At 35.4% G+C, this 17698-nt stretch overlaps 1 protein-coding gene across 45 annotated transcripts in view; it reads right to left on the bottom strand.

The window, feature by feature from the left end:
* RIMS1 (regulating synaptic membrane exocytosis 1) overlaps positions 1-17698 on the bottom strand; it is a 517565-nt gene that overhangs the window by 182987 nt on the left and 316880 nt on the right. For 8 of the 45 annotated variants that reach the window (XM_055390609.2, XM_055390611.2, XM_055390613.2 and 5 more), the window contains exon 1: positions 6351-6701. The exons of 20 other annotated variants lie outside the window; for them this stretch is intronic. In XM_055390609.2, the coding sequence (XP_055246584.1) occupies positions 6351-6450 (100 nt within the window). In that variant the 5' untranslated portion in view covers positions 6451-6701. Of the gene's footprint in view, positions 1-6350; positions 6704-17698 lie in introns of those variants that run through there. 17 more of the 45 variants (XM_031012117.3, XM_031012137.3, XM_031012139.3 and 14 more) reach the window with 5 other exon arrangements.

Raw genomic sequence — 17698 nt, 5'->3', positions numbered from 1 at the left:
AATATACCCCCTTTTCTGAAGTCAGTTTTGAAATTTGTTCAATGTTTGCAGTTCATCATAAGAATTTATTTCCCAGATATTCAAGACTCATAAAAGTCACGTAAAACCTTCTCTAAAACTTATTTAAATTAACTATGCAATCAAGATTTTTGGTTACACTTCTGCAAGTAATTAACCCACTCATAATATAATTATGATGATTCCCTTCTTAAAGACAAAAGATTGGCCTACGTGAAGCAGGTTATATAATATCTAAAACCATTTCATTAGCCTACAACTTACAGGCATGATGATAAGTATTTAAAAGTTTTCTTGACAATTATCATAGTATCAAATAATTACAAGTTCTTTCACTAATTTATCTTCTTTGATAAATTGACATGCTTCTTCCCAATCTCCCTAGCCTTAGGAAATTGAGAATGGCAAGCATTTGTTTTACTTATTAAAAGTGTTTGCAGATGACCTGGGGAAGGATAGGGGAGAATATATATTTGCTGTTCATTGAGATTAATTTTTGTTTTTGTTTTCCAAATGACTTCTTCATTTCTCTAACAGAACCCTCCTTGCCAGGAACATTCACAGGTAATACTTCAAAATGAAAATATCTATTCTCCTTGAAGATCTTCCTAACTACGCACTAATAAACAGCAGCACCCCATAAAATCAGGAAGTTGGAAGAGACTTGAGCAGACAAACTTCTATGGAATTCATAATCACTTTACTAATAAAGTTATTGCCCTCATAAATATATGTGTAGAGACTATAATTCAGACTGGTTCCTCAGAACTAGACAGAGAAATCAATCACATTGTTTCTCTTTTTCTTTCGTCTCTCATGTACATATATGTGGGAACATGAACCATCATTGCCTCAGCCTTCCTCTCATAATGGTGGGTGTCTATTATTGAGAAGAAACAGCAAGTATAAACATCAACAGAAGATTCATGATCATTATAAACTGGCAATTATTAGCCACTCTGTAAGCACATTGTTCAATTTACAATAAAATCCTTCCATCCTCACTAAAGAATATATTTAATTAGGCTAGACTCACAAACTTTAACTAGTATTTGGTAGGCAGCAATCTGATTCATATTTTTGCCAGTGGAAGGTGGCTACTTTTCCAGTTGCCTCTGACCCTTTGGATTTTGAGCTTGCCTTCAGCACAAAGTAGACCTCTTGAAAAACGTTTGCTGAGAAAAGAAGGCAGGAGCTCTCTTCAGCTGCCCTCAGCAATACACACTGAACCTGAGGGGGAGCAAGGGAGCAGTGAGGACAGCCCTTGTCCCTGGCCGACTTTCAGAGAGCCCCAGTGCCTCTCTGCGTCCAGGTCCTCATCAGGCTGCAGCACAACTGTGATGCCTCTTTCCTCTCCTAAGGAGTGCAGTCTTAATAGTAGGTGCCCTCGGGACACCTCAAACTTACTCAATGCCTATTTGGCAAAATAGTTACAATGAAGCCAATTAAAAAAAAAAAAGCAGAAAAACCGCTGTATTTACCTCTTGTATTAGGAAAACTGCATACCTTTGAACATTTAATAATTGTGTCTTTTTTCTACATGAAAATCATCAATAGATGATCTTGAGCATCTGAAAAAATGTTTTGCCATTCCTACAGAGAATAACAGGAGAGTCTTTTTCCAAACTGGCAGAAGGGAAACAAGGGCCAGAAGGGGTTAGTCACTAGTTACTCTTTTAACCCAAGGTCACACACCTAAATCTCTGATGCAAAAGATTACACTTCTCTTTCCTTCTTTGTGTCTTGGGCTCTCTGTTCCCCTCATCTGAACAGTTTTCCCTTTAGTCCACAGCTTACATCACCGAAAACACAGGCATTTCCACGAATGTGTTCTATAATCAGGACTGTCAATTAGGAGAAACCAAACCTGGTCAGCAATTTTTCTAAACACTTGAAAAGAACAATCTATATATACTTATATCTTTGTATTTTCAAGAAGATTAAGCTCTGACATTTTCTAATTTTAGTGAAAGTCACTAAATAGGGAAAGCAAACTCTTTGATCCATCAGAGAAGAAAAATGTATCTTTCTTTATTAATTGTATATTACCTATATATCTCAAGTTAAGACTTAAATGTAATACTAAAATGTATATAATTTAATGTGTACTTCAGATAAACATTTAAATCATAAAAATAATTTTATGTAATACAAGTAATCATTATTGCATCCTAAAATTACACATTTATATAAAGCAAAACATCCTTATTCTCTACTGATAGAATCTAAATGAAACATTTTAGTATCCTACTCTTTTGGATAATTAAACAATAAATTACATTAACTTTACATTTATCCATAGATTAATATAATTTAGTTTACCTGTTCCTGAGTGCAATGTATGAAGTAGTAGAAACTGCAGAAACCCAGCAAACATAACAGCAGCATCGGAGTGGTTAACTAAATGCCACTGGCATCAAATCATTAAATTTCAGCTAGCAATGGCAGCAAATGCACAACACAATTTAAAAATCCACCAAAATATAACATTTTAAATAAAATTCCCTGTGGTCCTTGCATTCTAAATCAAAGCCAAAAAAGCCTGCAGTGTCCAACATTATACAACAGTTACACTAAACAAGGCCATAAGTGCTGCTGTCATCAAAACAGATCTCTGCAGTGAACAGATTCTCATTGATTACAGCATTAATCTATAGTGCTCTGTGCTGTACTAAAGCGGCTCCCAGTGTAGCATACACTAAAGCTCTTTTAGCTCCTCAATTAACCATTTCCTAAAACAATGCACAGAAGCTGCTACCTTCCTGAAGCCAGAGAGATGAAACGTTGTGGTCCTTAAAGCTAACACAGAAGAGAAGACTCAGGCAAATGTTCAGGAGCTCATCTTGTACCCACTGACACTCACTGGGATACCCATGGGTTAAGATGACAAGGTTGAGCAGATGCCTGTCAGACCACAGAAAACTCACCTGAAATGATTTGGTCCCATTATCAATCACTGGCAATGGTCCTGCCAAGCCCTGTGTAACAGATCATTTCCTCTGCAGTTTCCCTAACTGAGGAATCTTACTCAGCTCAATGACAACTGGCACCACAAAGCATAAACCAAGAGTATACACAATTGATTGTTGGGAACACAGGCAAAAGTGCTTCTTCAGGCTTTTCTGGTATGGCCAGCCTAGTGCTAATGGTGGCTCATCTCCAGAGGGCAAAAGGACAACCCCAAACAGGTTTTGCCAGAGAGCTGGGGACTGGAGAAGGTGTCTCGTATTTCTGATATTTTTAAAGATGCATATTTTTGAGGACTGTAGATGCATAATTCATAATACAATAGATTTCTTTTTCCTCACTGAGACACAGAATAATTATCCTCTCTTTGGGTCACCTACATTTTACTTCATCCACCCATATGGTGGATACAACAGCAACAGTAACAACAAAATTAGTTGATTTGAAATTATGTTACTATCTCAATTACATTTTTATTGTAGTACAACCTTCAGATCCCAGAAACAGCAATGAATAATGATACACTTCTCTAATCATCTAGGGATTATTTGCTGAAAAATCAAGGTGGACTGCTTCTACTTTGTTTTAGAAAATGAAATGGCCAAATGAGGATAGAGAGAAAATTAGGAACATCTTTCATTTATTTAAAACAAATGGTGCTGTGTTTACTTAAATTACATGTACTTGTCAAAAATAATTATCTCATGAGAAAAAAATTAAAACTGAGCCATGGATCATCTCATTACCAAAACAACTGCAAAATATCAGCCTTAAATGAAATGACTAATTTGAACAATTTTTCTCTCTTAAAAGAACATATTTACGGTCTCACTCAGAATCTGTTTGCCTTTTTTTCTTTTCCCAAACTTCCGCCTATGCTTAAAGCTGGCTGTAGTCAAAACCTGACCAAGTTATTGTTGGGAAAAGCAAAAGGGAAATACACATTAATTGAATGCTTATTAAGTGCCAAATATTATACTGTCTATTAATTTTATTTAGTTAATTTATTTCTCATAGGCATATGGAAAAATCAACAACACTTATCCCATATTACAGATGGGGTTTAGAAAAGCTAATTAAATTGCCCGAAGTCCATGATTTATAAGTAGCAGAGTTGGGATTTGAACTTGGTTTTGTCTGTTTTGAAAGCCATGTATGAGCTTTTCACTACACCATAGTAGCTAGGAGTTACTGCAATTATTTTGTTGAGTTACTTCAAAGTTATGTCAGTTTTTGTGAAAGTACTCATGACTTGTTGGAGGTGCAGCGGGGGCCTATAATGATATACTTTTATTTCCCATGTTTTGAGGTGGTGAAGATTTTCTGGAGCAGCTATTGGGGCTGAAGTCTTATACTTGCTGAACTTAAGTTGCTTCCATTATGATATGGTCATTAAGAAGACATACAGATGGCATGGCCTAGAGATAGACCTGCTGGTCCAGCAAGCATACAGAAGAGAACCAATAGAAAGGGAGTCAAAACTTTCAACAACCAATATACTCATTTTGTCTGGTTGAAATCGCTACCATATAATGTTCTTTGACTAGAATTTAAGAATGCATGAATCAGGCTGGGTGCGGTGGCTCAAGCCTATAATACCAACACTTTGGGAGGCCGAGGCGGGTGGATCACTGGAGGTCAGGAGCTTCAAACCAGCCTGGCCAACATGGTGAAACCCCATCTCTACTAAAAATACAAAAAATTAGCTGCGTGTGGTGGTGGGTGCCTGTAATCCCAGCTACTTGGGAGGCTGAGGCAGGAGAATCGCTTGAACCCAGGAGACAGAGGTTGCAACGAGCCAAGATCGCGCCATTGCACGCCAGCCTGGGTGACAGAGCAAGATTCCATCTCCCAAAAAAAAAGAATGCATGAATCATATAAGCCTATGTAGGCTCAAGTCAACTGAAATAAAACATTTTAATACACTGCATGTGTCTATTGTTGTGCTTCAGTTTTGAGATTTAAAAAAATATTTATTTCTCTGTTCCTATTTCTTTTCTCTTGTTTATTATCCAGTATGGGCTTACTTCAAATTATAAAGTCATTTTGAATGTCATTAATCTAATATTTGTCCCTCATTCCATCTCATGAATTTATATTAATTTAGTATAATTAACTTGAGTTCCCCAAAGTGCCTTGATATAAGAAAATTTACCAATAGTAACAAATTGCATTTCTAACAGAAAATACTTAATAAATCCAAACCGGGTTTATCAAGTATTTTCTGTTAGAAAAGCAATTTTTTACCAAACCCTGTTTGGATTTATTAAGTATTTTCTGTTAGAAATGTAATTTGTTACCAAATCCTGTTTGGTTTATTAAGTATTTTCTGTTAGAAATGCAATTTAATAAACCAAACAGGGTTTATTAATCAAAATGGTATTCATGGATTTCAAAATTACAGAATCAAAGCAGAGAATCAATATTAGAAGAGATTAATGTTGACCTTATTCTAAAATATCCTTACTTATTTCTGGGTACCACATACTATGAGCTTTCATGCATAGTAGCAAGTGTTATTCACTGAAGCCACTGTCTAGGTAAAAGTAGAAAAAATCCTTCTATTTTCATTTTTTAAATTCCAAAATTTATGTTAACAATATTTACTCATTTAAAATATTTCTACAACTCTTCCATCTTGAGTTATACATATCCTTCTTCTAGGTTATATATTTCACAGCCTCATACTTAGTTGTGATTCCACAGCCATATCAAAGACCAGAAAACTGATTTCCCTTGGGAGAGAATACATAAAACCTAACATCAAATGCAATTTTGAGCTTGCTTCATATATTCCATTTGACCTTGTGCTATTGTAGTTTAGGTCAAGGCCTGCATTTGTGAAAAGCTTTTGGTACTTTCGCAAGAACCCAGGAACCATTATTTTAAAAAAGTGACACAAACTTCCTATTTTTACATTGACATTCCACTAATGATTACTGCAATTTGTCATGTATTTCTCATTCTTTGTATGAGACAGTAAAGCATGGAACACATTTACAGAAAAGAAAACCCATGCACAATTAAGTAGCCTGCTATTTTTTTTTAATTATTTTCACAGAACATTGATTTTCTAATCTTCAAATCTCCCTTGATGTGGCTATTACACAGGAATCAATCATAAACATAATTAATCATCTTAAAATCTTTAGGGCTATATTATAAACCCTACAATCTCATTTCAGAGTAACAGATTAAAGATAAAGTTGGTAACTGGAAACTTTATTCAATTAAGAACACTGTGCACCTGACACACAGAGAATAGAAATATTTTGACTGGAAAATAGATACAGAGGGAGTGTTAAATATAGATTTGGGTACAACTGGGACAAAATGAAGTGGGATTACCATTATCTATTGCTTACCAGCAACTGCTCGTCGAGCTTCAATTGTTCCCTCTTCGGAATCAACAGACCTCACTTCTTCCCACCCTTCTGAAGAGACATGAATCCCAGGTGCACACATGACAGCAAACTTGCAAATAAATCCAGCTTGAGAGATTTAAGCCTTGCTGTTTAAACCACTCTCTGCTGCTCAAGATCTTATCTAAGAAGAGTGTGAAGCGCCTCCTTCATCACTCTGCTTATATCATTGAACAACAGGACCAGCGGAAAATGGAAACTGAAATAAAACATTGGTGTGAGAACAAGAAAGTCTCCTTGCATGACTGACTCAGGTCACTGCAGGCACTGTGCAGTTACCCAAAGGACTGCTTGGATAAAATACTGTAGACAAGCTTCGGTGGGCCTGGTGGTGTGGGGACTGGTAGCATTTTCTGAGGAGAAGCATATTGGCATCTCTGTTGGGTTTTAACCAGATCCACAGGATTCAGGAAATAAGCTCTCTGCCAGATGACACTATGCTCCTAGCCATTCCTTCTGTTTACTTATCGCCCAAATTACTCTAACTAGTGTCCTTTGTCGTGCTGTGAGCTTATTTGTGGAGAAGGCTAAATAAAGGATTTTTATGACAATGAAATGGCCATTGGCCCATAGAATGATTTCTTAACCTAACTCTTCTGCTTTTGTTCAGTACCATTAAAATTAATTAAATGGGAGCACTTATTATTATATCTTTGATTTATGAAGAAAAACACTTTTGTTTATTCTTGAAATATTTGAACTTAGGCTGTATTTTTAACTGTTACATATTCTTTAAATAGTACTTACCTCTTATTACATAAACTTTTTAAGGTAGCTTCCCTCTTCCTATTATTTTTCTATCAGATGCAAATACATATATATGTGAATATATTATATATTATATATAGATCCCTATTATATGTGACATGCTACAAAACTAATACACATTTCTGAAATATGAAGAGCTGTACCTTCTGATAAATGAGATGCATATTCCTAATTTATGAAAAAAATTATATATTTTTATCTACCTTAACTGTAGTCTTTTCACTAAAACAAACTAAAAATTTCACATGTAATTTTAATTTAAGCATATTTTCCTGCAGGTAATTATTTTTTTTTTGGATTTCAATACAGAAAATGTTGTAAATAGCAAAAATAACACAATCACCTTGCATTTGCCTATATTTCATACTTCCTAAATAATATTCATATGCTTCAAAATGAATCTGAGAGGTAACAAAGATGGATAGCATTAACAAGAGAATCAACCATGTGGAGAAACAGACATGGAGTATTACCAAGACTGGTTTATCCTGGAAATGAAATTCCTAAGTCACTAACCTAAGGCTTCTACTTCACCAAACTTTCATTTTCAAATTAAACTTTGGTACTAATATGACAGCCAGAAAGTACAGATAAAAACCTATTACAATCAAATGCCAATATTTTTAATGTTGAAATATTGATCACATATAATATCTTAGAAATTCCTTTTTATTCCTCCATAGTCCTATTAATTCCATATGCAAAATTAATCTGATTTTCAAATCACAAATCTCCTACAAGTATCCTTTGAAGTAATAATCAATAATGTATTGATTTTCTAAGTTCCATACACCACCAGCGTATTAAGGACAGTACTGAAGTACTATACGAAAAATGTATATATTATTTCCAAACTCTTCCAAAGTACTTTCAAAAGCTGGAAAACATCTCTACTAATCTATAGCTGACTCACTTATGTAATATCCTGTTGCTCACAATTATATCTTGTAAAAAATGTATACTTCCATATAGACAAATATGCTAATCATTTTAAATAATGAGAATGTCTACATAATTTACTTTGATAGGATGTAAATCTAGCATCTCATTCTTTATGGGACTACAGAATGAAGACTGCCCAGGTAGAACTAACACATTACTACTGAGTTTACTGGCTAAATCTGCTGTGTGAGCCCTGCTATATTGTATTAATGTATTGGCACTTAAGAATCAATAGTAGGACAAACTCTGGACAGAAGAGGGCAAATATATTGTCTTTTAATCTGTACATGTGGAAACTCCAGGTCCTTTTAGTAATACCAAGATTCTTAATCTTTACAACCAGTAGTAGAATATAATATTTACGAAAGGTTATGGCATAAAAACATGTTCAGGTTCACGATACCTCCTCTGAGAGGTTTTCATTGACTAAACTCAATGCACATTAATCTTTTTATTGTTTAGCACTTCCCTTTAGGTCTTCAAGGGACAGTCAGCCTTGCATAATATTTCATTCTGTTATTTCTTCCAATTTTCACTGATCCCTGCATGCATGCATGCATTCAGAACTTCTTTCATCAAACAAAAATTCTGAGTATCAACTATACTAAGCACTGGAGTAAAAGAAAAAATACATAGAACAGGTCTGTGCCTCAAAGGTTTATTGCTATTATTATTCCCATGTTACAGATGAGAAAACCGAGGCTTAGGTATGATAAATGACATATCAAGTCAGTGGCAACACCAGAATTTGAATTCAACAAAAGCAATAATAATGAAAGCTAATATCACTTTAGATTACCACTTCCTTAAATTTGGGGACTCTCACTTAATATCTGGTTCAAGGCTGTGTTATTGGCAGTTTGTGATTGAGGCAAATAAATCCGCACTAAGTAAAACATACATTATGCTGTTGGCTAAGATCCTCCATGAGAATATAGTATAGCTCTGCCATGCCTTGATCTCACAACACCAGTTTACAGAGATGTTAAAAGATGGTTTAAAATAAACGGGCCCCAATCACATGTATTCAGGACACACTGCATATTCTATTCTTTTCTAGAAAAATAACAAGGCACGTTACCAGAAAAGGTGGTCAGAAGTCCTGCATTGAGGACATTTTTAGCTAAAGTTAGCACTGGCTAAACTTACTTGAGCATAAACAATATTTTTGGAAACATTTACTAAGCATGCTATTTTGCAGAAATAGTTGGAAAAATGCTTGCATTATCAATACTGTGTATTCTGATTTTTGTTAAGCTATCCTAAGGAACAAGAAAGAGAAGTATTGGATCCCATTTCATAGATTAAGAGTTGATGTTCAGGACCATGTTGTTCCTTTGGGTAGTTTCTGTAATAAAAGGGACTCATGTCTTGTTCTGTCACTGGGATATCTGTGATTCGGCTACCACAAATTATCAGCTCAGCTCTCCTTTCCCTGACCCAGATGGACAGCTTCTGTACCAAAATTCCATTTATTCAACTCTACATAATCAAATGGAGGCAAATGTTTTTTGTTTTATGTTTCTTTCTCTTTTTTTTTTTTTTTTTTTTTTTGAGACAGAGTCTCACTCTGTCACCCAGACTGGAGTGCAGTGGCGTGATCTCAGCTCACCGCAAGCTCCGCCTCCCGGGTTCATGCCATTCTCCTGCCTCAGCCTCCCGAGTAGCTGGGACTACAGGCGCCTGCCACCACATCCAGCTAATTTCTTGTATTTTTAGTAGAGACCGGGTTTCATCGTGTTAGCCAGGATGGTCTCAATCTCCTAACCTCGTGATCCATATGCCTTGGCCTTCCAAAGTGCTGGGATTACAGGCATGAGCCACCGTGCCCGGCCTGTGTTTATTTCTTTTGCTGAAACTTAAAATATTTCAAGACAAAGTCCAACTGACATAGCCCAGTAAATTCCGATTGCATACAGCTAAAAACAGAATAAATCAATATTCAAGACAATTTGTGGAGTAACAATAACAAGATAGAAGGCAAAATTAGTTTCGAAGACACAAGAATTCTCAAAATGTTAGGATTTGGGAAATTAATATATTTAGTTCAATTTCTTCCAGGATTGAGAACCTCTTTCATAATTACAATTTCCTGAGTTATAAGGCTTCAATGCCTCTTATATCACTATTTACAGGCTTCCCACAAGGGTGATTTGGACATTAGAAGCAACTCCGGTTATAAAATGCCTAACTGGAAAAATTTAAAAGGTTAAAAAAGATTCAAAGTATTTGATGCTATCTATCAAGGGGGCTCTGGATCCCAAATTGCTCTGAAATTCAAATTCAAATTAAGTTACAGGTATGTAAATTATTGTTTTCAAAGTGTAGTAATGATGCCATTTATAATATAAATGAATACGAGTATCCAATGAATTCTGTTCTTTGTTTTACAGTGTGTTAAAGGAAAAGCATGTTTAAAAGAGATCTTCAATGAGAACTGGTGCGTATCATTTGCTTTGATTTGTGATGTCTTCTAAGCTAAGGAGCCCTAAACCTTCCAGACCCTGACCCAACCATATGGAGTAATTGAGGCAATTACCGGATATGGAATAAAGGGGATCAGAATAGCAAACATGTCAAAATGTCAGACAGTGCCAGGATGTGATCCAGGGTTGAGTAGGGAATTTTTCAGAGATAATATTTTTAAGATATTTGGAGAGAAGACGTTTGGGTAGGAAAGGAACATCAAGAAAGATATAAAAGGTAAGTTTGTAGTGTGCCTAATTAATAAACCTGATTCACCTACTACCATGGAATGTCTCTCCTCCAATTTTTACCTTCTGACTGATCTTACACATTACCTACAGGAGACCTTTTGAGTGCTTTTCATGGTGATTAGATATTTAAAGGATAATCAGAAGTTGACAATTTCAGCCTCAAGCTTGGCACAAATGTTTTAGTCATTACTGTATTTCTCTGTAAAAGACAAAAAACATGTCAGAAGAAAAAGGATTCCAATTTACAAAGCCAACATTTTAGCTCTCTGAGCTCCATTTCTTAGCATTTGCCTGTTCTTTGTAACTTTAATAATTGATCTTACGGGAACGGAAAAAGTTTTGAGCTTAAAACTGGATGGGAAAGGTATTATAGAATGAGGTATCACTGACCAAGGACCAAATTTAATGTTATATTCTTGATGTGGGACTACATTACAACGTAGGCAATATAAATTCAGTCTATAAAATCCACTTAATGAACAGATGAGCAGAATGAGATTTCAATTTGTTACAACAGACTTGTTGCTTGTTTTTGTTTTCACTCACGGTTCAGATAGAAATAAGATTACTCATTTACCTAAGCTGTGTCAAGTTTTATATTCATCCTTCTTTCATTACGGAGAAAGCACTCTGAGTGTCCTGGTCTTGTATAAAGATGCAAGGTTAAAAAAGAGGTTAAAAAATTGCCATTTCCTGCTTCTTAGGAGGGAAACATTCTCATGGCCCTGTGTGGTTTAAAAATGCAAGCCCCCAACCATTATAAGTCTTGATTTATCCAGGCATATTGCTGAAGTATCACCTCACATACTTACAGATCTAATTTTCTCATTTCATTTCTGGCACTTGGAGATTAGAGATTCCTCTTTCACACAAACTCCACTATGCCTTAAAAAATGTTATCTTTATGCATCTTTTATAGGTTTTTCTCAGTGGAATTTGGGGGGTTTGGGGATAATTTTTTTGTTTGTTTGTTTTGCCTACGTTTAATTTCCTCAGCCTTGGCAGCCATGTTAGTGTAAACTGGAAGTAATTTCAAGTGGTGTCCTAGTTAGTTTTTTCCCTTTGATATGTTGACAGTTTTAAATCTGATTTGTCAGTTCAAATGCCATTAAATAGATATATTTATTTGTCCTCAGAGAACTATAATTCAAGTAATGCTATCTGAAGTAATAGTGCCTTCTTTATCATCCTATTGCCCACACACCTAATTGCTTCCTAGGTATAGTCATGGACATCAGCTATTTCTCCACAAAAAAAATCAACAAATTAAAGAAGCTAAGTAGAAATGTTAGGCAAAATATGATAAGACTTAAAATACCAAGTTATTAAAGAAAGCACATAGTCAAGTAGAGTCAAGATCATTTACATGATGTACAAGCTAAGTAATTAAATGCTACACAGGAGCGTATGTCTCACTCTATTATTTCTACACATCATTCTACTTTTCTATTTATATGTATCCACCTGTTGTCCTCTCTATGTGAGAAGCATTTTGAAAATCTATTAGGAATTAAACAAAACAAATCAAAACCAGTGGTTTTCCAGAATAGAAGGCTCCGTAAATTCTATCTCAGCTGAATTTCTAACCAAATCACATAAAGGCCAGTACTTTCTCTGGGTTATACCTTGCCTATAGGACCAGACTACTTCTTGCTTGTTTATTCCTCTCTCAAATAATTTTCAAAAATTTTTCTTAAAAATATTTATGAACTTTGTATCAAGATATAAATACACATAGTCTTCTACCTCTAAAACAATATTTATTTCAAAAAATACATAGTCATACTACAAAACATAAATAAGATAAATGCAGAGCTGGAATCTTTAAAATGCAAAGTGGTGAAAGTGGCTGAAGCCACCCAGCCCACTGAAAGGTAGTGCAGGTGGGTAGAGGCTACTGTTGCTGCAATGTCCTGTCCTGCCAGTAGAGAAGTCAGTCCAGGCCTAAAGCTCCTCCCATTAATTAGGCTAAAAGTAACCCCAGTCAATCTCTCCCAGGGTTGCCACTTGCAATGTGCTATATACCCTGTGACTTGGGATCAAGGTACTGGAAACTATGGAAGAAAAAAGTCTATGCTATATACGCAACTAGAATATCATTCAAGATATGATAACAAACTAATGGCTTCTTACTACCCCCAGACGCTCACTGAAAAAATTAACAAAGGACATGCCCTGACAAGAAGAAAAATAAAGCAGAAAGGGAAAATGAGAAGTAACCAAGAACAATGAAATCATTTAAACATGTTGGCAATTAAGTATTAACTATAATAATAACACTGATATCTATTTATGTGAATATTGAAACACAAGTTGAACTTAAATTCCAAATCATATCATAGAAGATAGAATAAAGACAGTAAATTTTTGAGAAAAGTGAAAGCATGCTGAAGTCTTCTTTCATAGACATATGATTTAATTTTAGATTTTACTAAAAAGTTCTAAAATTAAGTACTTCATTGAAAAGTGAAGGTTTGCATTAAATGATAGAAATGAAATGCATAATGCCTTAAGCTCTAAAAGAAATGAAGAGACACGGAAAACAACTTGATCGGTCTTTAAGAATGCATGAAAGGTAAAAAAGCAAAGCCAAGGAATGAATGGTAAATAGATAACCTGAGCAAATACAAATACAAGAGAATATAACTATGGTAGGGGTTTAAAAACACACACAAAAAGAAACAACAGAAAAAAATATAAGTATACTCATTTTGGTATATATCCTGTTAGTTCTCTGTGCACCTATGTAATCATTTTTTCAAAAACATACCATATAGTATAGACATAATTAGCAATCCCTTTCCCTCAAGTATCACAAATATATTTTTATGTCATTAAATATAACAATATATAACAAGATTTTCATGGCTACACAATATTCCTATAATCAGTGCTTTTTAACCAGTATCTTATTGTTGGAAACTAAGCTGACTTCCAGTGTTTATATTATAGAGTTTGTTATCATAAAAAATACTTGTCCATATCTATCATAAAGTATTTATTATGCCAAGATACTTTGTGATGCAATCACATTTTATAAACTAAATTTATAAATAAGTCAGTTAGAGGTAATGATTGCAGCTATTAAATAAATTTGACAAGTTGACTCATTATTTGGGTTACAGAAAAGTTCTTACATGATTTCAGTTCCAAACACCAGGCTTGGTTGAGTTTGAACCACTCCAATCACTATTCGAGTTCCCCCATTAATTGTGAAATACACAGTCTCATGCTCAATTCAACTCAGTTTCCCAAAAGTTCCTAATTTCTAAGCTAACTCATGGTTTCCCAAAGAAAGAGCTGTCTTGGCAGCCCCTACACCTAATTTAGAGCTCTTATTCTTTCTGGGGATTATGCCAATTAAAATTTCCCTTCTGATCACTTAGCTGTCAGTCTGAGCTTCCTAACCTGTTTTGTGTTTCACTATTATTATTGATGTTATTGATGTTGCTTTATTTCTTTCTTAAATCTAATGGCAATTCTCTCTTAATAACTCAGGTAGTTTTTTCCATGCATAATTTTTTTCTCTGTCATTAAAATACACACTAAATTAATGTCTAATGGTAGGAATATGACAGTTACCTCTTTGTAGTTCAAAAATTAATGTCCAAATTACTAAAATAATTAAAGAAACAGAATCCTGAGAACACAGAAGTAATTACTTCTCTGTAATTAGGAGAAGTTTCCGTAATTACACAAGAAACAAAGTAAATAATGTCTTGTCATCCAATGAAAAGGTACTTATTGACCTAAGTAATTTTTCCCAAATGCATGGCCATTAAATCAATAAACTTAACAGATATGCCAAGAATTAGAAGACAAGAACAGTTACCCTTTTTCAAACCCAAACATCCTCAGGAGTACTTTTATATACATCTTTTCTCCCTATAAAATTATAAAATTTATTAGTTTCTTACTTTCTAATTACTTCTATAAATTAAAAAAGAAACATTCAACAATGTACAACTTAATCCAACAACTATAATTCCATGTATGTAACTATAAACTATCACTTTAGTAACCATAAAACAATATATAAATGTAGAAAGATGATTTCTCCATTTATGCTTATAATTAATTTCCCTTAGGAAAGCACATGCACACATTAAGAATAAAATTGGGTATTCAAAGAGAACGATTGAGGAGAAGGCAAAATTTGATTTTAGTTTTAAATCACAGCTAGAGATAGAGGACATTTTAAAAAGGCAGAACACTGCCAAATAATGGAGATGGAAAAGTATATGGTAAGTGTGAAATACAGGAAATAAATGCTAATCAGTCAGGAAGAACAGAGTTCTAGAGGTGATTGTGTCAAGACACAAGACACTGTGAAGATTGAAGGGCATGGCTAAAGTTTTTTTAGATTTCATTCGGTATATAACGATAACCTAATCTACAGGAGTTTCACCACCGCACCGACTGGAATGACAAAGTGTTAGGAAAGTTACAATTACTACCTTTGTATGATCCTCAAGACTCTGAGCAATACTTTCCCATTTATTATCTCAAAGTAGACAGGACTTTCAGTTTCTGTTCCAAATATATGCAAAGTCACTCTTCTGTTCCTTAATCCCTCCCTCATTTATGTGCTCCCAAGCACTACAGAGCTATCCCAGGCAGAATTCACACCTGCTAGTCAGTCAGAAAGTGAAGGTTAAGAAGTTCCAAAATATACCTGGATTCATATAACTCTGTATTTTATTCCCCAAACATAAGTTAAATCATTTTGGATACTTTCCCAGTCAAATGTGTCTTCAAATTAATATTCAACTTTTTATTGGAAGCTCATCTTATGATACCAAAAAAAAAATTCTCATGGGAGGACTAGCACTTCATAATTTATGAAGGGTCAGGTTTGAGATTTGCCAATAACAATACTCAGGCCCCAACCCAGAACACTAAAATCAAAATCTCTGGACTTGGGACCTGAATACTAGCAGGTTTTTCAAAAATCTCCTCCCTCAAGTGATTGCACCGTGCACTGAACTTATTCAACTACACATTAAAATAAATTTGGGGCACTGCTCCACATTGACTAAACTAGATTAGTTTTTGGTGCTACTCCAGCACATATTTTTAAATGCTCCTCAGATAATTTTAAAAGTACATAAAAATTTTAGGATCACTGATCTAATCCAACCCTCTCCTTCTGTTGCCCAAGGTAACCCAGTTCTTGACAGAACTAGGATAACCTGTTCCCTCAACCTGTAACCTCTGGGCTCTTTTCTCTCTACAGGTCTACAAGCTTATTCTTCCTAGAACAGTGTGTATGCTTGTTATTCTTTCTTCATGCCAGTCTCCCTCACTAGAATGACACATTGGTTCTTTCTGCCCAAAATGTACCCCAGCTCTAATATTAAACGTTGGCATTCAAGCTTCCTTCCTCACTACTGTAAAATATATTATCTATGCATCCTGTTTGGTGCCATAGAAATAATATTTATGGGGCCAGGCGCGGTGGCTCACGCCTGTAATCCCAGCACTTTGAGAGGCTGAGGTGGGCAGATCACAGGGTCAGGAGATCGAGACCATCCTGGCTAACACGGTGAAACCCCGCCTCTATTAAAAATACAAAAAATTAGCCAAGTGTGGTGGCAGGCACCTGTAATCCCAGCTACTCGGAAGGCTGAGGCAGGAGAATGGTGTGAACCTAGGAGATGGAGCATGCAGTGAGTCGGGATCGCACCACCGCACTCCGGCCTGGCGACAGTGGGAGACTCCGTCTCAAAAAATAAAAAATAAAAAAAGAAAGAAAGAATATTTATGGAGTACTTGCTATGTATCAGGTACAAGGCACACAGAGCCATGAATAATCTCATTTAATCTTTACAACTACTCCATGCAGTATGTGCAATTATTATTTCCAGGTTCTAAAACGATTGAACTTGAGACTTAGAGAGGGGTTAAGTAACATGTCCTGGGTTATCAGTCTCTGGCTATGCCTAAAACTTATTTATGTCCTCATGATCTGGGATATTAAACCCTCTTCATAAAGTAACCACTCAATAAGGTTCTTCATGATCATGTGTTTCATAGACAACCATGGAGACAAATGCCAAAATCAGTATTTATCATGTACGTACACAAACATCTACAGGCCTTGGTCTCTTTCCTCCTATGAATATTATCATTGAGTTGAATTATGTCCCCCTCCAAACTCATCTATTGATGTCCTAACCCCTATTACCTCCGACTGTAACTATATTTGGAGACAGAGTCTTTAAAGATGCAATTAAACCAAAATGAGGCCATTAGGGAGGTTCCTAATCCAATATGACTGGTATCCTTACAAGAAGAGGAAATTTGGACACAACATGCAGAGAGAGAAGATCATGAGAAGATACAGGGAAAAGTCAGTCATCTATAAACCAGGGAGAAGGGCCTGGAACAGATCCTTCCCCAGGTTCCTCCAAAGGAACCAACCCTGCCAACACCCTGATCTCAGACTTCCAGCCTCCAGAACTATGAGAAAATAAATTCCTGTTGTTTAGGACACCCAGTCTGCAGTATCCTGTTATGGTAACCCTTGGAAACTAATACATTTATTATCTCATGTGGTACACAGCAGCCTCAGAAGGGTTTACTGGAATTAAAATTAGATCTGCCCTTTGGGATGAAACATGTGCTTTTAAAAAAGACTCAATTGCACAAGTTTAGCTCAGTAGTTAAAACAAGACATACAAAGAAGATGGCTAAATACAATAAACCTAGAGTAGCAGTAAGAATCAGAAATGCCCCACGAGGTATGAATAAGTATGATATGGAAGGTAGTATCTGGATTTCCAATACAGTAGTTGACATCAGTCAGTATCTAGGGATCCAGCTTCTATCTAACTCCTGGACAGGGATTGGTGAGGGCAAGCA

Source organism: Gorilla gorilla, chromosome 5 (assembly GCF_029281585.2).
Source record: "Gorilla gorilla gorilla isolate KB3781 chromosome 5, NHGRI_mGorGor1-v2.1_pri, whole genome shotgun sequence".
Taxonomy (NCBI): Eukaryota; Metazoa; Chordata; class Mammalia; order Primates; family Hominidae; genus Gorilla; species Gorilla gorilla.
This window is presented reverse-complemented; position numbering and strand designations above follow the sequence as displayed.